Below are 24,140 nucleotides of genomic sequence, written 5' to 3'. Positions count from 1 at the left end.
AGTGGGTCTCTGACCTCCTAAGCAGAGGGTGGTGTAGTTTGTATTACTCTTCTTCTATATTTTTAGCAGATATATATAATATAGATGAAAGATATCTTCATTTATGTGGTCGTATTAGTCTAGGTGGTAAGGTGATTGCGTCCCACTCTCACTGTTTTGGGTTCGCATCCCAAAAGTTACATATGTTTTTTTTTTAATTTTTAATTTTTTTTTTTTATTTTAAATTTCAAAAAATATTGCAATATAGCATATGCCATATGAATTTAAAATGATTTTTTTTTTTTAAGAAAACCTTGATAAATTTAAACGCGCAGTCTAATTTTCAAATGCTCAGAATGATCTTCAAAAATTTTTCAGCTTCCAACGTCTAGGTATATTCAAAAGAATTTTTGGGTACACTCAGGTGTATACGTACTTATTTTTATTACTTCAAAAGAAATGATAATATTTGAAAGCTTTTAGCATTTTTATTTTTGAACTCATTTTTATGTGGAATTAGAAGATTTACACTTTTAGTCCACGAAATTACATAAAAATTATAATTAATTAGTTTAGTTATAGGTTGTCATCGAAAAAAATTGATAGAATAGCGTGAGGACATAAAAATAAATGTTTTTTTTGCTTTTTTTGATGAAATTTGATTGAGTTCAAAAAATTCTAGCTCTTTTTGTAGATGTCATATAAGGATGATCGATACGAATATTTTAAGCTCAAACAATAGGCTTTCAGATAGTATAAATTTGTTTATACACTGTTTCAGAAAAAATTGCATTTAATAGGTGTTTTTTTTTTGTTTTTTTTGATGTAAATGATTGTTTTCAATGATATATTTTATACTTTTTGCGCATTGTAAAAAGTTAAAAATGGTTTTATTCTTAAGAAAAAGGGTTTTAAGTTGCATAATTTTTTTTAAGCTTTTAAAATAAAAAAAATTTATAGATTGAGAAAATAAAAAGGTATTTTTTTTTAAGCTTTTTCTTGTAAATTATGATTGTTTGAAATAAGTAAACACTTCAATTGACTCATTTAAAAAAAAAGAACACAATCTGTTTTCTGACGACGTTATCACGTAAAATCATCGTCCGTAAACTGGATTTTTTAATTGAATATCAATTGATAATTGTTAAATTTTCAAAGTCCATACCTACTTTTCATAAGATTTAAGGTAAAAAGTTTTTAAAAAATTAAGTGTCACTTAATTTTACACTCATATATAAAGGAGAGTGGGCATTTTGGCCCATCGGTGTAACACATTGAGACATACATCAAATGAAAGGTCTCGATGAGTGTATTATTTTTTTGTATGGGCACAAGTCTGTATCTCGTGCAGGGAAAGTGCATTGGTGCATTTTATTTTCAAAAATGTATGTAATAAAATTCATAAAAGTATACATTTTGACTAGACGTTCGATAAAATTGTTTGAAAAACATTACAAAACTGTGTTGGAAGTTCAGTTGGGCTATTCCATCACCAGTTTTCACCCATGACGCAATGCATTTTTCGTTTTTTAGAACACTTTTGTATGGGACGTGGCTCATTTGTTTAGATGCTCTATTGACTAGATTCAAAAACATAATAATAACGGTGTTCTGTTGGACTAATCCATCAACTGCTTTAATTAAAAAAAAAATGCATTTATCGTTTTTTATAGATTGAAATGCAATAACAAAAAATGTTTGAATAAGTATATGATCTTCTGTACTTTGAAGTCGTGTGCGAAACTACCTTGTTGGTTTTAAAATAATTTAAATATACGAAGGTTGTGACTAATTTTTCAAAAATGCAACTCAAACTACAAGTTACATATATTACTCAAAAAATGTTGGTAGGTATTATGAATTTAAACCACAAACCATACGACATGGATTTAGTCGTTTCTCCACCTTTTTTTGTTCTAAAAACACAAACATTTAAAATAACCTTGAATACATTTTTGAAAACAAAATGCACCAATGCACTTTCCCTGCACGAGATACAGACTTGTGCCCATACAAAAAAATAATACACTCATCGAGACCTTTCATTTGATGTATGTCTCAATGTGTTACACCGATGGGCCAAAATGCCCACTCTCCTTTATATATGAGTGTAAAATTAAGTGACACTTAATTTTTTAAAAACTTTTTACCTTAAATCTTATGAAAAGTAGGTATGGACTTTGAAAATTTAACAATTATCAATTGATATTCAATTAAAAAATCCAGTTTACGGACGATGATTTTACGTGATAACGTCGTCAGAAAACAGATTGTGTTCTTTTTTTTTAAATGAGTCAATTGAAGTGTTTACTTATTTCAAACAATCATAATTTACAAGAAAAAGCTTAAAAAAAAATACCTTTTTATTTTCTCAATCTATAAATTTTTTTTATTTTAAAAGCTTAAAAAAAATTATGCAACTTAAAACCCTTTTTCTTAAGAATAAAACCATTTTTAACTTTTTACAATGCGCAAAAAGTATAAAATATATCATTGAAAACAATCATTTACATCAAAAAAAACAAAAAAAAACACCTATTAAATGCAATTTTTTCTGAAACAGTGTATAAACAAATTTATACTATCTGAAAGCCTATTGTTTGAGCTTAAAATATTCGTATCGATCATCCTTATATGACATCTACAAAAAGAGCTAGAATTTTTTGAACTCAATCAAATTTCATCAAAAAAAGCAAAAAAAAACATTTATTTTTATGTCCTCACGCTATTCTATCAATTTTTTTCGATGACAACCTATAACTAAACTAATTAATTATAATTTTTATGTAATTTCGTGGACTAAAAGTGTAAATCTTCTAATTCCACATAAAAATGAGTTCAAAAATAAAAATGCTAAAAGCTTTCAAATATTATCATTTCTTTTGAAGTAATAAAAATAAGTACGTATACACCTGAGTGTACCCAAAAATTCTTTTGAATATACCTAGACGTTGGAAGCTGAAAAATTTTTGAAGATCATTCTGAGCATTTGAAAATTAGACTGCGCGTTTAAATTTATCAAGGTTTTCTTAAAAAAAAAAAATCATTTTAAATTCATATGGCATATGCTATATTGCAATATTTTTTGAAATTTAAAATAAAAAAAAAAAATTAAAAATTAAAAAAAAAACATATGTAACTTTTGGGATGCGAACCCAAAACAGTGAGAGTGGGACGCAATCACCTTACCACCTAGACTAATACGACCACATAAATGAAGATATCTTTCATCTATATTATATATATCTGCTAAAAATATAGAAGAAGAGTAATACAAACTACACCACCCTCTGCTTAGGAGGTCAGAGACCCACTAAAAAAAAAACACAAATTTGCATTTCACTTTCAGTCGTTTCAATTTGGTGGGGGCAGTTTCATTTTTGTAATTTATTTATCAAAGCAATAGCCAATAGGAAATTTGATTTTTTTTTTTTGTAGTTGCGAAAATTTTTAAATAGGTAGGTTAAGTATATATTTGAAAAGCAATTTCTATTGGCTGGTCATTTTAAAAAATTTTGATTGGTGGTTACTTTGACTAAATAAAAATTTATAAGTAACCCCCCACCAAACCAAAACAACTGAAATGTGAAGATTTTGTTTCTTATATTTGTTTTTTTTTTTTAGTGGCTCAATAGCCTCCTGACGAGAAGGTTCTGCATATGTAATTATAATTATAAGTACAATGCACGAAAGTGTCGCACGTATTTGCTCATATAGCTAAACTTGGCTTTTGAAGCATTTTATGTAGAACGAAGTCAAACATAAAACTTATAGTGAGGAGGCTTAGCGTTAAAAAATAGTTCAATCGTTATTTTGTTATTTTGAGATATTGGGCCACCTTGTATTCCATCCGGAAGGGTAGATACAATACTTTTTCTGTGTTGCACTCGATTTGTGGCATATCATAGTATAGACAATGAAACATTTTTAGTAAAATGATACATGATTTCGAGGTGTTTTGTAACGCCCGATCGAAAAAAATCAATACCAAAATGTCTCGACCATCATGTCACTTCACTTCTTGTTCTTTAAGTAAATGACTATTTATAAAGAGTGCAATTACTTTTTCCATGATGGTTCAGACATTTTGGTATTGATTTTATTCGATCGGGCATTTGAAATTACCTCGAAATCATGTATTTTATTAATAAAATTGTTTCATTAGCTTTACTTTAAAATGCAACAATGCGGGTGCAACAGACAAAAACTTTTGGATCTACCATACCGGATGGAATACAAATTGGTCCAATATCTCAAAATAACTCTTCTATTAAGTACTACCAAAGATATAAGTTTCACGCTTTTATCACAAAGTAGTGCATAATGGAGGTCTTTTTTAATGCTAAGCCACCCCACTAAAAAGCGATTTTTAAGTTTCAATTTGATTGAAAGTGATATTTTTTTGCTCGTCGGTATTTCAAGTTATATTTTTTATAAAGTTTGTTTTTTCCTTTTGAAGAAACCCTACAAACCTACTTCTATTTTTCTTACTAAAAACCAAAATTGAACATAGAAAAATTCCTATACAAGTACCTATCTACGCACTTTCCTTAAATAAAAAGTGGACTTAGAACAAAATATGATGGAACCTAGAACAATTAAGAATACTCGGGTCTAACTTTCAGAAATTTTTTTAGACAAAAACGCTTTTCAAATTCGGAAAGAGCACCCTCAAATTAGTAAAACTGCATCATTATCTCATTAATGGTAAAAAGTGGATTAAGAACAATTTTGCTTTCCACCGACGACGATATGTAGGTATTTATATATTAACAAAATTATTTGAGTCTAAACCTAAAACCTAAACCTAAAACATAAAAAATGTAGTCACATAAAAATCATCAAACTTCAAAACAGTAGCTAACAAATGGACCCTTAACTGAACAGATGCACGGACACTTCTACGACAGGCTCTAGTAAAGACCTCCCTTCATTAAAATCTAAAAAACAAAACTCCTTACAAGACCAAAACTTGTTCTAAAAGGTCTGCAAGATGCTCAAACCTACTTACATTGTTTTTGCCTTTACGTTTATAATGTTCCAGCTTTCTTACTTTCAAGCATATGTACATGCAATGGCAATCACCCCTCCAATTTTATTTCTTTTGCTTCTCTATCATTTTTTCATTTTTCCTTTGCACCGACAACGACTTCATAATTCTTTGAGACCTTACAAAAAAATTTCAACCAACCCCACCTTCTGTTTGGCTTATATACTAATGTTTGACCAATCAGCTAACATCTCTTATGTTCCATTATTATCATTATTTCACAACGTTCCTCTTATTGTTGCCAGATCGAATACAACACGAAAAAAAAGCCTCCATACAATTCGTCGCATTTGAATTCGGGGCATTTGAATTCGTAACATCGTTATACTCGTATCATAGTTGCTCATATCATAGTTGCTAGTAACATTTGTTGGCGTATCATAGCCGCTTTCCCTATAATATCTGCGTTTTGGTGTATATATAAAGTTAAGTTATATATAGTGTCTAAATATTCTTGTAAATTAATTCTGTGATAAATTCGATAATAATCGCTTATTATTGGTATGTCTCCATCTTTTATTAGGATGATTCCTTCATCTTCTATGTTTTCTATTTGGATATCAGCATTTATGCTTGTTATTTGACTCATAGTTAACAATGTTATAATTATAAAGATTGTTTTTCTGTTGAGTTGATTGAAAATCTGTAATAAAAGAATTTTATTGATTTTGGTTTTGTTGATTTGTGGGTTTTGGGATTTTATCTTTAATTGGTCCTTTAAAATACTTTTTCTGTCTTTTAATCCGTGTAGGATGGACTTTTAATTTTCTATTGCCTCTATTATGTCTAATATTTCCTTCATCGTCTGGTTTAATATCTACTTTTCTAAACTTTGGTTTTTCTTTATGTCTTACTTGACCATAATTTTTAATATAAGCTTTATCGTAGGGGTATTCTTTATTTGTTTCTCTGTTTTTATTATGATAATCTAACCATTGATTTTTCTTTGATTCTAATAATTTAAAAATTTCATTAATATCTACATTTCCAAATTGTACTTCTATTGGTTTCTTACCTATGGTTGAATGTATTGTATTGTTATAATACGTAGCTGCTTTAAGAATCTTTTCTGTGATTTCAAGATTCGGTTCCGTGATATTAAGTATTCTTATGTGTTCAAGGAGAGAAGAATGACATCTGCTCATGTCAGCATTACCTGTATGGCTATTTGGAGAATTAAAATGAATTGATAGATTTTCTTGTTCTATAAATTCTATTACATTAGTTGTATTAAATTCGTTATCTGCCACAATTAATTTGGGTCTATCAAAATTTTGAATGTATTCTTTTATCATTTCAACTAAGGTAGTTGAGCCTTTTTCTGCAGTTTCTTTGACGTATAAATGTTTTGAAAATTTATCAATTACTGTAAAATAATATTTCTTTTCAATGTGAAATATGTCTAAATGGATTATCTCGTTTTTATTGTTTGGTGTTACCGTATGTTTAAATTTTGGTTTAGGGGGTTTCCTATCATATTTTGCTAAGTTACAGACTTCGCAATTATTAATATATTCTGCTATTACTTCTTGAAGTTTATTGAAATAATATTTTAATTTTAGTTCTGTGTAGTTTTCATGGATACCTCTATGGTTAGTCTCCTCATGAATTTGTTTTATCTTTTCAAAGCATTGGGTTTTGTTAAGTAAATCTTCTGCTAATAAGGCACATTTTATTAGCTTATAATGTGACGTTGTAAAATTTGCAAACATTTTACTTTTAAATAATTCAAATAAGTTATCTTCTAATTCTGAATAAATTCCTAATACTCCTTTGTCAGGTAAGTATTCTTTTAATATTTTAATCATTTCATTGTTATTTATTTCTTCATCTGTAATGAAGATCTTTTTCTTACTATGCACTTTCTTATAAGTTTGTTCCTTTTCTTTAACTAAAATTATTTGAGTTTTAAATTTGTTTACTATACCTTTGTTTTCTATAATTTCACTTTCTTTGCTTTCATCATTATTAATTTCGTTAATATTTATTTCATTTTTGTTAACATTAATTCTCGACAGAAAATCTGCCACTTTATTTTCTTTACCTTTAACGTATTCTATATTATGATTATATTCATTCAATCTTGTTTTCCATCTTATTGTTCGTGAATCAGGATCTTTAAGATTACTTAACCAAACTAATGGTCTATGATCCGTTTTTATGTTGAACCTCACTCCATAAAGATAGGGTCGGAAGTACTTAGTTGCCCATACTATAGATAACAGTTCCTTTTCGATTGTTGCATAGTTAATCTCATGTTCATTGAGGGTCCTAGATGCGAAAGAAATGGGGTGATTATCTTGCGACAGTACAGCACCAATGGCTTTGTCTGAGGCATCAGTTGTTAGAGTAAATGTTTTCTTGAAGTCAGGATATCTTAATATCGGATGACTCGTAATCAAGGATTTTAACTCTTCGAAGGCTTTAAGAAAAGCTGGATCTTTTTCATTGATCCTTCTTCCTTTTTTCAAACATTCTGTTAGTGGAATTGCAATTTTGGAATAATTCTCGATGAATTTCCTATAATAACCGGTAATTCCCAGGAATGATTTAATTTGTTTTACAGTTTTAGGTGGACGTAATTTTTCTATGGCTGTTATTTTATTTGGATTTGGTTTTATACCTTTATCCGTTAAAATGTGACCTAAATATTCAGTGCTTTTGGAAAAGAATTTGCATTTGTCAATTTGTATTTTAAGGTTGCTCTTTCTTAATTCTTTGAAAATAAGTTTTATATTCACTTCCATTTCTTGTAAGGAAGTTGCAAATATTAAAATGTCGTCAAGGTACACGACGCATATTTTATTAATATGTTCTCCAAGAATTTCGTTCATCATTCTTTGGAACGTTGCCGGGGCATTTTTCAAACCGAACGGCATTCTTACAAATTCATAGTGTCCTTGGGGGGTGCTAAAGGCGGTTTTGTGTTGGTCCTTTTTATCGACCATAATTTGGTGGAAACCTTTAGCTAGTGTGGTAAAGTATTGGGCTTTACCGAGTTTGTCGAAAATTGACTCGATGTTGGGAAGAGGGAACTTGTTCTCATGAGTCTTTTCATTTAATTTGCGATAGTCTACAACTATTCGCCATTTGTTAACTCTCGAATTGTCTTGCTTTTTGGGTACTACCCAAATTGGTGCATTGTAAGGGGAATTTGACTTTTGTATGATGCCTTGTTTCAGCATATCTTTAACCTGTCTTTCCACTTCTTCTTCGTGTATTTTTGGGAAGCGATAAATTTTTGAAAATATGGGTCTATCGTCCGTAGTGGTTATACTATGTGTTGTGTTTGAAGTGCAACTTAGATCAGTGCCTTCTCTATAGAATAAGTCACTATTGTGTTTTAAAACTTTTCTGAGGGAATCGTTTTCTTCTTTGTTTAAATCTTTGTATAAGCAATCTAAATTATTTGTTTCTTTAAGTTCTTCGAAACAATTGATTTCCTGTGGACAGGCATAGTTAAAAAAGAGTGTTTCTTTAAAAATTTTAATCGAACCTTCCCCTAGATTGAGGATGGCATTTAAAGGGTACAGAATATTCTGTCCAATGATTGCCTTGAAACTTTTTCCGGAAAAATTTAAAATTTTCCACATCATTTTATTGTTTTTAGGTGCGTTGAATTCTTTTGGGAAGGATGTTTTGATCTGTTCGGTTACTGTTGTTGTACCTGTTAGACCAAAAATATCCTGGGGATATTCTAATTTGTACCTTGTACATGATTTTAGACAATTGGAGTCTATGCTACTGGTTGAAGCACCAGAATCAATAAGTACAGGTATGGTTTCGTTTTCGATGGTGAGATTTACTATGGGTAGAGGACCTCTGAGGCCTCCACCTGAAAATTTACATCGCGGCTTTCTGGTTCATTGTTTTGATTAATATTTATGCTTCTCGAGTTTGTATTTTGATTTTGGTTGGAATTATTATTGTTATAATTGTTACTGTTTCTATAACTATTATTTCTATTATACCCATTATTGTTATGAGTATTGTTATAATTTGAATTATTATTAAACCTATTGTAATTCCCTGTATTATTATTGTTATTATTATAATTATTATTATTATAATTATTATTATTAAAATTTCTACTGTTAGAATTTCTAAAGTTTGAGTAATTATTATTGGCGTTATTATTATTAAAGTTACCACTGTTTAAATTTCTGTTGTTTGAGAAATTATTATTATTAAATCTATTTAAGTTATTATTTGGATTTCTACTGTTGAAATTTCCACCATTGTTTCGGTTGGAATCATTATAATTTCTAGGTCTAGAAGGGTGTCCTTCTAAAAACTGTGGATTCGAATTTCTATAATTGTTTAATAGTTCGTATGCTTTTTGCATGCAATTTATGTTTCGACTAAGTACGAAACTTTCCTGATTTGTATTTAATTGAGAGCAGAAAATTCTAAAGAACATACCCTTAAGACTGGGTTCCCTTTTTCAGCAAAATCAAATCTCATGTAAAAGCATTTGTGTGTATTAGTGAATGTGTTTCGCTCTCTCGCCATCGAATTCTCTGGTTTTTTACTCTCAGGATGTTGGTTATGGTTTTCATTCATTGTCTCTTTGTGAGATCGGCATCGCACTCACGCGTGCGGGGTGACATGCAAATGGATGTAGGTATACTACATAGATCTTTATATGGATATTAGGGTGGGTCAAAAAAATCGAAATTCTTTTTTTTGATTTGGTACTCTGAAAAATCGATTGCTAGACACCTCTAGAATATACACACCAAATATGAGCTCTTTATATTAAGGGGAAGGTCCTCCGCTTTGCAATTTTCCATTTTTACATCAAGCTTCAACTAAAAAAAAATAATTTTTTTATTAATTGAGTTTTTAGCAAATTTCTTTTCAGATTCTTGTAGGAAATTGAACGCTTTACAAAAAAGGCCTTATACACTTTTTTCGTTTATCTAACCGTTGAATAGATATTTGAGGTCCAAAAATCGAAAAAATCTTTAAAAATTCGTTTTTTGTTCTTAATTTTGTAACAAATTGAAAAATTATAAAAATCAAACGCGCAAGACATATTCTTGTTGGAAATTGATTGCTTCACAAAAAAGGTCTTGTTAACTTTTTTCATTAATCTAACCATTCTAAAGATATTCGAGGTCAAAGTTAAAAAAAAATATAAAAACATTTTATATTTTTAAAAAATTTCCAGTTCACTGAAACTTCATTATTTTCAAATTAACAAGATATATTCTTGTAGGGGCTTAAACGTTCTACAAAAAATTCCTTGGAATCAAATTGATTGCTTTAATGGTTTAGAAGATATTCGTATCCAAACCAATGCCCACTGATTTCAATAGTTTTCTTATGACCCGTATGCATTGCGATTTGGATACGAATATCTTCTAAACGGTTAAAGCAATCAATTTGATGCCACGGAAATGTTTGTAGAACGTTTAAACCCCTACATGAATCCGTCTTGCTAAATTGAAAATAATGAATTTTCAGTAAACTGGAAAATTTTTAAAAATATAAAATGTTTTCATAATTTTTTTTTTAACTTTGACCTCGAATATCTTTAGAATAGTTAGATTAATGAAAAAAGTTAATAAGACCTTTTTTGTAAAGCAATCAATTTCCAACAAGAATATGTCTTGCGCGTTTGATTTTTATAATTTTTCAATTTGTTACAAAATTAAGAACAAAAAACGAATTTTTAAAAAATTTTTCGATTTTTGGACCTCAAATATCTATTCAACGGTTAGATAAACGAAAAAAGTGTATAAGGCCTTTTTTGTAGAGCGTTCAATTTCCTACAAGAATCTGAAAAGAAATTTGCTAAAAACTCAATTAATAAAAAAATTATTTTTTTTTAGTAGAAGCTTGATGTAAAAATGGAAAATTGCAAAGCGGAGGACCTTCCCCTTAATATAAAGAGCTCATATTTGGTGTGTATATTCTAGAGGTGTCTAGCAATCGATTTTTCAGAGTACCAAATCAAAAAAAAGAATTTCGATTTTTTTGACCCACCCTAATGGATATGGTGTTTGTGGACGAAAACTGGTTTGAAATTCAATATTTTCATGAAAGATTTCTGGAGTGTATACCTATTTATTTTTGAAATGAAAAAGAAACTTGTTTCCATGTTGCTGTTGTGGATGGCATTTGAGTTTTTTGTGTATCAGAGAAATTTTTTGCATTATAATAATAATTATAGTTGTTCAGCGGAGAAGCAGGTAGAGGATGTGTTATATGGGTGCATTGATATAATATACTTGACAGTATCCTTTGTGTAGTTTGTATAAAAATATGAGTAGATGCGCAGAAGGATTGATTTTCAGGTTCTTGCTCACTTTTGAGTTGTTCTTCGTTGAGAAATTTTTTGTCTCGCACACGCGCGTGCCGGCTGACATGGAAATGTATTTACTTACAATATATAGAATGTTTAGGTTCTTATGTGTATGTTGTTTGAGGATGGACTCGATATCAATCCAATTTACTTTCAACACCTTTTTAATAAAGATTTTTTTAGAGTCACCAATGCAATGAACTCAGTTCGTAACTGAATCGATTTTGTTTTTTATTTACCTATACCTACATTATTAGGAAACAAAAATAAGGCAGCATTAATAACTTATAAGTTACTTTTTTTTAAACCTTGAAATTAATTTTTCAATTATGTAATCAAAGTTTAGGGAAGTTTTCAAAAATAATTTTCAAGCTCAACACTTTGAAAAAAAATGATCTATTTTTTCAAACTGATATTTTATTTATAAATTCAGATAGGCATTAGCTACTTTTTTGCTTGTTTCCTCAGTAGGTGTAATTTTAAAAACTTTTTTTTTTGCTAAGGAAACATACTGAGCATCTTCACCTATTCAAAACTATTTCTATAAATACCATCAAGTGCATTCTAACCACAAATACACTTAGGTATATAACCCTTTACCCATTCCCCCGCGAAAATATAACTATTATACCTACAAACCTACAAAAAAAAACCGAATCCGCAACATATAAACAAGACAATGAAAAACAAAACTACATATTTATATTATATAACCCCGCACGCACGCGCGAGTGTAGTATAATAAACAATACAACCCAGAAAATATAAATATAAATATAGAAATCAATCATTGTGCACAAGCACATGTCAAAAAATGTCAATACACATTTTTACACACAAACAAATGCATACCAAATATCTAATCCTTTACCTATATCCCCGCACGAGCGATGTGAATATTACACAATGCAAAGAATTTCGCTTACACCAAAAAAAAAACCCAAAAGTGTCAACTCGCAACCGCGGGTGCGATATTATAAACACGAAATGAATTGTTAGAAAAAAACCCAAGAGTCAACAAGAACAAAACAACCCTTTTTGAAAAAAAAAGATAATGATCTTGCAAAAAATATCTACTATCTACCTACTCTCTGCAGCATCTTCATAATTTCATGAATGATTTCTGCCTGCCTGAGTGAGGAAATAGGAAACAAAAAAAAAAAGTATTATGTAAACACAAAAAACAAAAACAAAATATAACGAGAAAATGAGAGCGCAAGAGCAAGTTTTTTTCAATAAATAGAAAAGAACAGAAAAAAAGAGTTCATCAGCGCCAGCTTATGCGTGGCATTCTTTTGAACTAAATTTGCATGTGTGCGTGATCAATGGAATTTTCAAAGTAAAAAAAGCTAAAATAGACACTTTTTCAACAATTTATATTAAAAATACTGTGAGCAAAAATATTTATTTTTTTTTTGAAACTGATTTGAAATATAATGAAAAAAAATAATAAAAATAAATTGTGGATGCTTTGACTGCCCCTTCCTCAAAAACAGAATGCAAATATTGGTTTATTAAAATCAAATTTTTAGTGTGTAAATAAAAAAAATATTTTTTTTTGGCAAACGGGTTGCATGAACAACTTTATTAAGTTCTCATTAAAAAATACAAAAACATTTTAAAAAAATAATCACGCTTTGCCCCACGACTAAAATGCTAAAAAAGTGCATTTTGACACCTTTCCTTCAAATTAACCGTTCAAACTAACTTCAAATTAAATTTTAGAAATTTTATTGGATTCTCCTAATTTCCCTTTATTGTTTTCTTTTTGTTTCATCTAAAAACACTAATAAACGGTAAAGTTATTCTAAGAAGAGTGAGTAAAAAAACATGAAATTACAACAAATTAACGAAGCTTTTTTTCTAATAAAAAAAAAAAAAAAAAAATCTGTTTCGCGTACTGCATGAAAACACAATTGATCATTATAAAACAAAAAAAAAATAAATAAAAAGTTTATAAACAACGGTGCCCCAACCAAAATTCTGATTCAATCTAAATTTGCAGGAAAAAAATCATTTTCGACCCTTATAAAAATCGCACAAGAAATGTTTCTAAAATTGAATTGATGCAAAAATATTCGTACGTTTATTACCTTTTCAAAAAAGTAAGTTTCATAAGATTATCTTATAAACTGCAAAAGTAATACAACAATTAGTCAACCATCTTCCATTAAAATGCTATGGAAACCCCCCCTTAACATTCTCGGGTGAAAATTCATTACATTTAACCAGTTCAAAATTATATTTAATATTAATTCTATCCATTAATTCACACAACTTAAAATAATATATTTCTAGATTGTTGTTTCTTAAGCTTACTGCTTTTGTGTATATGTTGATATAACTTTCTTGGGGTCCGAAGTTTTTGATAAGTGTTTCTCTCATTGATGTCCATGTTGCATATGGTCCTAGCATTCGAATTGGTTGTTGAGCTCTTCCCTGTATTAGTCCTCTGACTACATTTTGTATTGTAAAAGCCTTTGTGGCTGGTGTTAGATATTGTAAGTTAATATCTATGTCATATATAAAGGATGCCACGTCTCTTGGCCCTTCTGCATTAAACGGTTTAACTCTTTGAATAATTTTTACTATTTCCATCTCTGGTAGAACAATTGTAACAGGTTTGATATCAGGTAGTTGTTCTTGCTGTTGTTGCTGTTGGTCTTGTTGCTGCTGTTGGTCATGTTGCTGTTGGTCATGTTCTTGTGTGTCTGGTTGTTGTTGTTGCTGCAATAACTGCTGCTGCCGCAGGAGTTCTTTCTGCTCAGCCGTCGCGTTTAAAAGAAGACTAATTTGTTGCTCCATTTTATGTTTATATTATGTAGTTTGTCGAATTTATGTGATTTTATTTATATTATTTGATCAGAGTTTTGGGTCGAACCTATCAGTCTCAATAGGTGTTTTCAGAGTGCGTTTATATGACTTTCCCTTATTAATAAGGTCGCACAACCCCAAATTTACTCAGTTTAAGATCAGAATAATTTTCTCACTTTTATTAGATCGGATTTTGGTTTAACCGATATTATTTATATTCGAGCGAGCGGATACTGGGTATCCTACCGACTGCGCCAGTTAAGTCACTGATTCTCGTGAATCTTAAAAAAATATAAAAACTTCTCCCAACGTGGAGAATTTAAAATGAAAACGCAACGCACAATTTTTATTAATAATCGGATCGAGATGATCTTGCTTTATTGAACTGAACTTAAGAACTGACTTAATGCTATGTTACATTTAATCACTTAACCTATGGTGCCGAATATTGTGTTTGAAAATTATACTGGATTAAACTGGATTAAATTATGTTTATACTGAGATGAGATTGTTCTTCTGTTTATCTTAACTCTTTTGTTTAGTCTGCGGTTATTCGATTATTGTTTAGGTATCTCAATAGGTACCAACTGTGTGGCCATAGGAGTGGGTACCTTTGTAACTCACGCATCTTTATTATATTCTTCAATCTCTAGTAAAACCGCAGCTGGTTCAAAGTATTTGGAGTTTGAAGTTTGAAGTTTGGAACCAATACACATATGGGTGCAAGAGCAGTGTCATTGTGCTGAGTTATAATGTCCATTACTTTGTGTTTTATTTTTATTTTAAATTGACATTAACATTGAATTGGCGACGACACAGGTATAATAATGGCATTTACCCGCATAGTCGACATCAATTGTGTAATAATAAGGCACAAAAGACCCAAAATGTTGTTTGTTTATTTGTCTGTGTTCGCTATAGCGATAATGTGATTTATCCAAAACGAACGACATTGACTCCGAAGACGTGTGGGCTTATAACTTTGATTCAAAACGTCATGTCATTTTGGATGAAGTTGAAATGTTAATGTACCTACCTTCTACCTATGCGTGGTTTTGGTTTATTTGTTTTTATTTTATATTTTTTATACAAAAAAAATCTATTTGGGATATTGCCCTGCAGCGACCTTGATTGGTAAATTAATGATTAAGATTTGAACGAATTTTTTTAGAAAAATACAAAAAAATTTGCACATCAAAACGAAGATTTATTTGTTGTGTGTTTTTATTTTTAATTTTTTTTTTTCTATTACGTGATGACCATTGAATGATGATGATGACACAGTTTATATTTTAATCTGCATTATTTGTGTTTTAAATCTTTTCTATTCAACGTTTTAAAAGCAATTTTTTATCGAATATAATCAACCGTGTGAAGTGAATTAAAATTTAAAGATATTATGATTTGATTTTGTGAATCACATTAAAATTCCATTGATCTTTCTATCTATTCATCACAAAAGCGGCAAGAACAAAGTGATACCTGCTTAAAGCTAATTTTGTGTGTTAAAAATTTCATTAAGATTTATCATTTATTTTTTTTCGAATTCATTGCTAACTCGATCTTAATCATGGGAAATTTACATCAAGCATCAAGTTTGCAATAGAAAATTAGCCAATAACTTTTATTGTTTATGATTACTATAGCTCATCATTAAGTGCATTCGTGATGTCATGTAAAATAAAGTTGCACAATTGGATAATCAAAAAATAATATTCTTAAGTTCACGTTCTTTGGATTTTTCTATCAAATATTGATATGAATTTATTATTCGCTGTAAAATGATTAACCTGGATAGGATATTGCAAAAACGTATGACCGAGTTTAGCATCAAGCTATATCTTGTCGAAAAGGCGCGTATTCGTTCCCAGTGATTTTCTGCTTTGTTGGATTAGAAACTACTTTTTTGACGTCTCAAAAAAGTCGTATTGGATCAAGTTTAATACCTTTTATAACCATAAAGTAATTGCTGATGTACCTCAAGGGTCTATTTTGTGTCCTACTAGCTTTTTGTTTTTGTAGGGTTTAAATAAAATCTCTTTAACTGTATAACTCTCAATATTTTAACTCATTACAAGTAGATACCATCATTAATTTAAAAATTGAAATCTCCACCACTTTTTTTTTTTCAATCCACAAAATGATTTAAATTACAATCGTTGAATAGATATTGTCGTTTTTAAAAAATCAAGCTTAAAAAAAAAATCCTCATGATTTCCCATCTCACAATGCCATCGCACCAATTCAATCCAATGGCAACATAAATGCATTGTCACCATTCTTGGGTGGTAAATTTTCTACAATAATTGAACTTTATGGCGTTTAAATTACAGCTGACCCAATATGAATGTGAAGCATCGCACTGTCTTCTTGATGCAGTTACATATTATGGACTCATTCATGCAACAAAGCGTGTGATGTTTCTTCGTATTCATTCGTAATACAAACGAGAACAAAATAAAAAAATCATTGGGATTCGGAAAATTTTTCAAAATTAATTTATTAAGAGTTCATAAATAAATATGATGCGCCACGAAGGGAGAAGGGAGGGGATGTGCTTCGGAACTTGGAACTAAGAACTTCTACTGAAAGGGAAGCTGCAGCCAGATGACTGCATATCAGTTAAAATTGTTTAAAGTATAAATCTGGCATTAGGGTTCGGATTTTAGAACTATTAAAATTTTAAACTTGTTCATTACATTACAAAGCCAAAAGGGGTGATTAGACAAATATCAATCTTTTGTTGATAGTTTTGGATCGATGTTTAAGTCATAGTTAATTCTGTAAACAAGTTAAACTCGAGTTAACTCTTGAAAATTCCCCTATGAGGTGAAATTTCCAAAACTTTTCGATAGTTACTTTTTCACAGAAAGTATATCTGTAAGCAATAACATACCAAATTTGTTAAGATTACTCGGAGTTTCTTATTTAGTTGGAAAAATAAAGTGAGTTAACTCAATAATTGGATTGATCTCGTACTCTAAAACAAACCTTACTAAGAGAAAAATTCTTCAAAAACTCGATTAACTTTGATCTATACCCCAGAAATTCAAAAGTTAAAAATTGACATGGGTCATTTTCTTTTCCTAGATCTCTAGTACAATTATTGTATAAAAATATCCGATCTCTGATCAACGCACTGTCCTCAATCGAAACGTCATTCTAAGAGCTCGTACAAAGTGTGAGAGTGAAGTAGGTATGACATAAAAATGTGTTAACCACGCCAATTCATAATAATTAGTGATTTTATTATACCTATATCTTTTGCGGTTTTGCTCATTTGTTTGCATTTATATGTTGTGTGGTTGATCGGATATATGACAGGCAAACGCAAAGTGTAATGACATGATTCAATGACACACAAAAAAAAAGTGTAGTACTATTGAGAATAAGCTGCAATAATAGCAGGCAGTCAAAGTGTGACAGATGGAATTCCAAACAAAAATAATTTTTATTGTTTTTTTTTTTTTTTTCTTTAGTTTATCCATATTCATAACAAAACTTTGAGTTCAAGCAGAGATCTTAAGACTTGAGAGCATTGAAACCTTCACCAATAATGTGCCCATGCCCATTAGCTTTTGGATTTTGAGCCCGTTATTGACCTTATGGTGCGGTAGAGATTAAAGGTGCTCATTTCAATTGGCTACTTAATTGGGTTTTGTGCAGCTTTTTTTTTTAGATTTAATTGTTGTTACTTTGTACTATAAGAAATAATATGGAATAAAATGCCATTAGACAATAGATTTTAGTAGTAAATCATTTTTAAAATTAAAACACTACTAATTAATATTATTAGCTATTACAAAGTATAAACATATGCAATATATGTATTCGGTTCCCTGAAACCCAATCCGAAGTCTGTTTTGCCCCATCAAGTCAGGTTTTCGAGATAACATCAAAAAATATCACGAAAAAAAAAATTGTTTTTTCTCTGATCTGGATGTACGAATATGTTAATCATATAGTTTTTGGGTTGCTGGATCCAGATTCGAAGTTAATTTTGCTCTATCACTTCAGGTTTCTGAGATATCTTTAAAAAAATGTCAAAACCAAAAAAAAACAAAAGTTCTTATCTGGGGGTGTGAATATGTTAGTCATATGTTTTTTGGGTGGCTTAAACCGAATCCAAAGTTTATTTTGACGTATCACGTCAGGTTTTTGAGATATCCTCAAAAAATGTCAGATAAGAACTTTTTTTATTTGTTTTGACATTTTTTTTTTTGAGAATATTTCAAAAAAAAAACTTCGGATTCGGGTTCAGCGACCCAAAAACTATATGAAAATAATAGTCGCAACCCCAGGTCAGAACTTTTTTTTTGTGTGGCTGTGTATATTTTATTATACCCTGACTCATGTTAACAAAAAATACTTTCTGAATACTACAGGTAACAACTTAATTCTTAGACCTTTCTTAAAAAATCTTTGTTGCTGATGCATTTATATTGAGTTGATATATTTTTTGAGTCTTCAGATATCCATAATCTAAGTGTTTTTGCTATTCCTATCCATGGGCTTATTTATATTTCGAAGTTAAAAAGTTTCACAATTTGTTTTTGAACAACATAACAAAGTTAAAAAATAATTTGCGCATAGATTGTATTGTTTTTGAGAAAACCTGGCAGCAGGTTAAGTTTAATAAGTTTAGTATTTTTTTTGCTTAACAATTTTTTTTTTTTCATTTACAGAATAATCATTTTTATCAAAAAAACAAAACAGACTTCCATGATTCAAAACGGGGTTTTATGGTTTTTTTAATAGTTCCTATGGCTTTAACTAAACGAAATTGAAATGGGACCCAACTGCAGCCAGCCAGCTTTCCAATACAAAAAGAATTATCAAAATTGATTGACTCTGTGGAAAGTTATGCGGTAACAAACATAAAAAAAAAAAAAAAAAAAAAAAAAAAAAGACGAATTGAATACCTCCTCCTTTTTGGAAGTCGGTAAAAATATAAAAGAATCTAGAATTTTGAAATATAGAATTATGGGTTTACAGAATTTTTGAAAACCAGAGTTTTAAAGTACAGAATTATGGTAAACAGAAGCCGAATTTTGGCACATACAGAATTATGATCCGGTTATCTGAAATCTTGGAATTTTTCCATTTTGCTCAACTTATAAAGAAAGGTCTCAAGCGACAACTTAAATGTTTGTCTTACTTGCTTTTATCTCTAGTGCCATCAGTGAAGACCCTTACTTCTAAATACCTTTTTCTTAATCATTCACTTTTACACAAAACAAATTTGCTAAAACCCAACAGCGATGATAACTCAACTTAACACCTTTTTATTCTCAACGTTTGAATTGATATTTAAGCGTAATCCAAATCTATGGTAGAAATTTGTTTAAAGTTTCCAAAATTTCTATCTTAAGGTCAAAAAAATGTTGATGTCCTGGTGGAAAACAATTTTCTCTCCCGATTAAATATACCTACTTAGTGAAACCATGTTAAATTTCTTAAGCTTTCTTGCAACTTGGTATTCGATAGGACCCATACGACATAAAACGTTCAAGGATATTAAAGTTATATTCATCTAAAAAAAAAAATAGTTATCTCGTTATTGAAGACCATAGTTTAATGTCGTTCCCAAACATCTTTCTTTTGTAAAAATATTACTAATATCTTTGTAAGAATTGACATAAAAAATGCGTCGTTTAATTTTTATCAGCTGCGTTATTGCCTTAAAAAACAAATAACAATCAATTATGTAAAATTACCTTAGCATCTGACTTGAAAACCAATTTTTTCTAAACAAAAACAAAAGCTTTTTATTAATAATGTACATTCAATTTAGCATTAAAATGGCATATTTATCACACGTTCTAGCCTCCAGCTATATATAGTTATTTGCCAAACAACTTAGCGAACAAATGTCATTCACTAGATAGAAGTATATGACTACCAGCCAGCATGTGGCGCTTCAAAACTTATTATTTCACAAGCATCATCAGCTCTCCAGCCTCAACTTAAAACTTATAAGATATAAGAGTAGCATTATGGATTGCGATTAAAACCACGATTTAGCGGTCATGCCAAATTCATATAAATAAAAGTATTATTTACTCGTATTATTTTTCATGTCTTGTTACACAACGATCGATGTAATTTGTCATCAACATAAAGATGTGGGAAGCAGGTCGTATATTCGAATATATTCGTGCGGTACGCATCGCTGCATCGACATCGAAATCCAAATCCAAATCAACATCGTTAATGATTTTTCCATCAACCATTTTCAATAAGTATCTTTGAATTAGGTATGTGGCTGGTGCAGGTTTTTTGCGACCAACGATAAACCAAACTAACAGCCACAACAACAAAAAAAAAACAAGTTAAAACTTAAGAGTGTTGTTGGACTGGCTGTGTGCCGTGTTGAGGTGACACACCTTTTGGTGGTAATGCATGGTGGCGGACACACGTTCACGCTTAGCAACGACCTTGCGCTTATTGCCACAGTGCTGGTGCAGTTTATATAGCGTGCTAGTGATGTATACTAGGTCTTGCTGCCTCCACTTCCACCTCCAGCTATATTTTCAAGATTTTTGTTTTTTTTTTTTTTTTGTATTTTTTTTTTTTATTTATCGAATCCACCGGTCGGATGTCACACCGGAGGATCACAGCGGACCAGACTTTTCCATAAAAGAAGTTGATAATTCCAAGAAAAAAAAAAGGCCGAAAATAAGGTCATTCAACTAAGTTGTGGGAAGTTATTAACTGAAAACATCGCTATCATGACTTAGCAACCTATTTTTTAAATTTTTGTAAAAGCTTTTAATTTAGTAAAAATGTCTTTTAAAATAAGTTCCACTATTTTATAGAATTGTTCCCACTGTGACGCCAAACAACGACAACTAACAACGATATAATTCATGGTTCATACATGCAGATCATTTGGCAAAGAAATAAAAAAAAAACAACAACAATTCATCGATCGATTGATTCCATTGAATCATTTGATCGTTCGGTCCGTCACCATCGATCAATATCGATCAACATCGGTTGACGAAGATGTCCATTCTGATTGCTCGGTCAGGCATTCAATTGTTCTTTGTTGAGAGGAATACAAGCGGTTTAAACTTATTTCCAGTGTAGACCAAGCACCTGTTAATTTATTACATTTTTTGTTTGTGTTTATTTTTTGTAGACTTTATTCTACACAAGTGAAAGCATATACGCATTTTAAGGTCATTTCTAGGTTGTTTTTGGAATTATGATAATAGAGGATAACCTCAAAATGTATTTTTTTTTTTCCTATAAAACACATATTACGAGTATAAAGAACAGGAAATGTTGTTTTTTTTTTTTTTTTTTTGTTAAAATGCGGAGTGCCCCCAGCAGACAGTACAAAGGTCAGGTACGTGTTGTGATTTTGTGTTGAGATGTTGTTGAAAGTTGTGTGTGTTTTGATTGAAATTTTTAAATGCGGTCAGTTGCATTTGATCACGCAAATATTAGCACGAAACATGATCAATAATAATTGATTTTTTATGGAAACAAATTATATTAATTAAAATGCTTTTATTCTATTATTATAGGATAAAAATGTCAGTTTTTTTTAATAATTAAATCAATCTTTATAGTGTTGAAGAGCAAAGAATTATTTACTGCGAGATTAAACTTGAAGTTGTAGCAAACATAGGTAAAATTTTTGCATTTCTTTTTTTTTAATTTGAAATTTCTCTTTCAAATGGCGCCCAACAATGGAAACAATTTGGCTACTAAATTGAAGCATAATTTTGTAACAAATATTTTAACGTTGTGCAGCGTTAAATGAATATCAAATATGTATCTTAAATTTAATTCCATATGCATTAGGGTGGTTATTTATTTCCTCTCATTTGAGTTTTGAAAATTATTAGATCTCAAATTGATTCAAAAATTAAATGGAAGACTGGGACGCATGAACTTGCTCTTTTGGTATAAGTTGAGCTTTAAAGATTTATATGTTAATATTAATTCGGTTAATTTTAATTTAATTTTAGTATGAATTTTAAAGGAATTTAATAAAAAAAAAAATAAAAATAAATTTCTTTTAAAAATTACGAAAACACCTTTTAAAATCCAAACGAAGTAAACTCTTTCATATATTGTTAAGCAAAAAATTTTTTTTTAATTGTTGGAGCCTTTTTTTTAATTTTTTTGTATACCTACAAAAAAAAATTGAAAGATTTTCAAAAAAAAAAAAATTTCAACAATAGATATGGTTTTCCAAAAACAGAACTTTTTTTAATCTAAAATTAATTTTTTTGAAAATTGTTCTCAACTTTAAAATTAGAGATATCAAAACGTTTTCGTACAATGGGTTACGTTAGTTGAAAACAGTTACATCGTCTACGAGAAGTCAGACATCAAGAAAACGGTTCTATAGTAGGTAATCCAAAATTGTTTGTTGACAGCATTATGCTTAGTTTTGCCGTCATTCTTCCAAGAGCAAGAATTTGCGCCTGTTTTTCAATTGCTATACAAAATAAATAGCTAAATACTAAAGTTGATAAACAGATGTAGATATTGAAGATAGCGTCTTTTATTTAAGCGCCCTGTCATTTTCACTATTCGCTTCAGAACTAGATTGAATACATCTTAATGATACCGTTTTTACCGACTTCCAAAAAGGAGGAGGTATTCAATTCGTTTGTATTTTTTTTTTTTTTTTTTTTTGTGTTTGTTACCTTATAACTTTGGACTGAGTGAACCAATTTTGATAATTCTTATTGTATTGGAAAGCTGGTGGCTGCAATGAGGTCCCAGTTCTGGCCATAGGAATTATTAGAAAACCCATAAAACCCAGTTTTAGCCATGGAAGTCTGTTTTGTTGTTTGATAAAAATGATTATTTACCTACCGAAAAGAAAGTGAGTCTCTCAATTTTAAAGTCGGTGGTCTTTTCAAATTTGTTTTTCCATTTTATTCCAATTTTTTATTTGGTGTCCCGCAGGGTAGTAATTTAGGTCCTCTTTTACTACTGCGTGCTTTTTATTCTTAATTTATTTGCAGATAACTTAAGGATTTACTTTTGCTCTCAAATTTCAAAGTAACGTACATAAAGAAATTTCCCGAATAGCACAGATGGGTTTTAATTTAGCAGATGTAACTCCAGTTAAACAATCTAATTGTTTTCCATTAATTTCAGAAACATATTCTTATACAATATTGTAACCCGAACAGCCGCATTTCCCCTCTTGATTTGCAACAAATTTGTGGCAATTCTGTTTTATAAAGGTTAAATTTTGTTATTTCTTGGTCTTATTTGTGTTTTCTGAACTAAAAACTGTTTCATGAAAGTTAACCTAATAAGTGTGCAACTAAGAATGAAGTCGAACATCAGCTTCACTTATGTTGTAGAAATGTTAAAGAAAGTAGTGACTTTTATTATTTTTGTTAGGATTTGTTATAATTAAATGAAGTGTTTGTTTTCGAAAACATCTAAAAAGTTTCCCAAAAGTTATTATTCTAATTCTCATAAAATGTTTATGTCTTATGATGTTATAAAAAAGATAAAAGTCCAAAGTTCTAAATCAATATAATACGTATAATAATTATGATTGAAAATGAAAGTTTTAGTCGTTTATGAACGGAAATTGTAATGCGATTACTATTTTTATCATAAAGATTAATGTTTTGCCTCTATAAAATTCACGCGCCACATAAATTATTGAAATTAGAGAAATAAATTGAAAATTAACAAATAATAATTTTTTGTATTTAGGTATAAAAGTTGGAAAAACACTGGGTAATGTTAGAAAATGGAATAAACATCCCTTTCCACTGAAATTTAATATGAAACAGCAACAAGAATATGAAAAATCATTTTAAAATTCATCACGTTAAATCATTTCGAATTTTGATGGAAGTCAAAATGGCGCTTGTTGCAAGAAACCAAACTAAAACAAGAGAATTTCAAATTAAAACTTTCATGTTATTAAACATATAACTTGAACAAAATAGAAACTTAATGTTGTAAAACAATCCCTTTCAACCATTTAACAAT

General features: G+C 29.8%; 2 protein-coding genes across 3 annotated transcripts in view; one reads left to right on the top strand and one right to left on the bottom strand.

The window, feature by feature from the left end:
• LOC129910893 (formin-J) overlaps positions 1 to 24,140 on the top strand; it is a 110,014-nt gene that overhangs the window by 48,637 nt on the left and 37,237 nt on the right. The gene's annotated exons all lie outside the window — the stretch shown is intronic.
• LOC129909369 (probable serine/threonine-protein kinase DDB_G0291664) lies at positions 5,373 to 14,772 on the bottom strand. The gene is made up of 2 exons (XM_055986455.1): positions 13,659 to 14,772; positions 5,373 to 5,672 (listed from the first exon to the last, which is right to left on the bottom strand). The coding sequence occupies exons 1-2, from the start codon at positions 14,142 to 14,144 to the stop codon at positions 5,373 to 5,375; spliced, it is 786 nt and encodes a 261-aa protein (XP_055842430.1). The 5' UTR covers positions 14,145 to 14,772.

Source organism: Episyrphus balteatus, chromosome 2, assembly GCF_945859705.1.
Source record: "Episyrphus balteatus chromosome 2, idEpiBalt1.1, whole genome shotgun sequence".
NCBI lineage: Eukaryota > Metazoa > Arthropoda > Insecta > Diptera > Syrphidae > Episyrphus > Episyrphus balteatus.
This window is presented reverse-complemented; position numbering and strand designations above follow the sequence as displayed.

What these genes read in the sequence shown, in the direction of transcription:
- LOC129909369 (XM_055986455.1), bottom strand. Translation starts at nt 14,144, where the DNA reads ATGGAGCAACAAATTAGTCTTCTTTTAAACGCGACGGCTGAGCAGAAA. An exon ending in TCAACATATACACAAAAGCA is followed by an intron (nt 5,673 to 13,658) that starts GTAAGCTTAAGA and finishes CTTTTATTACAG; the next exon opens with ATTTTCAATCAACTCAACAG.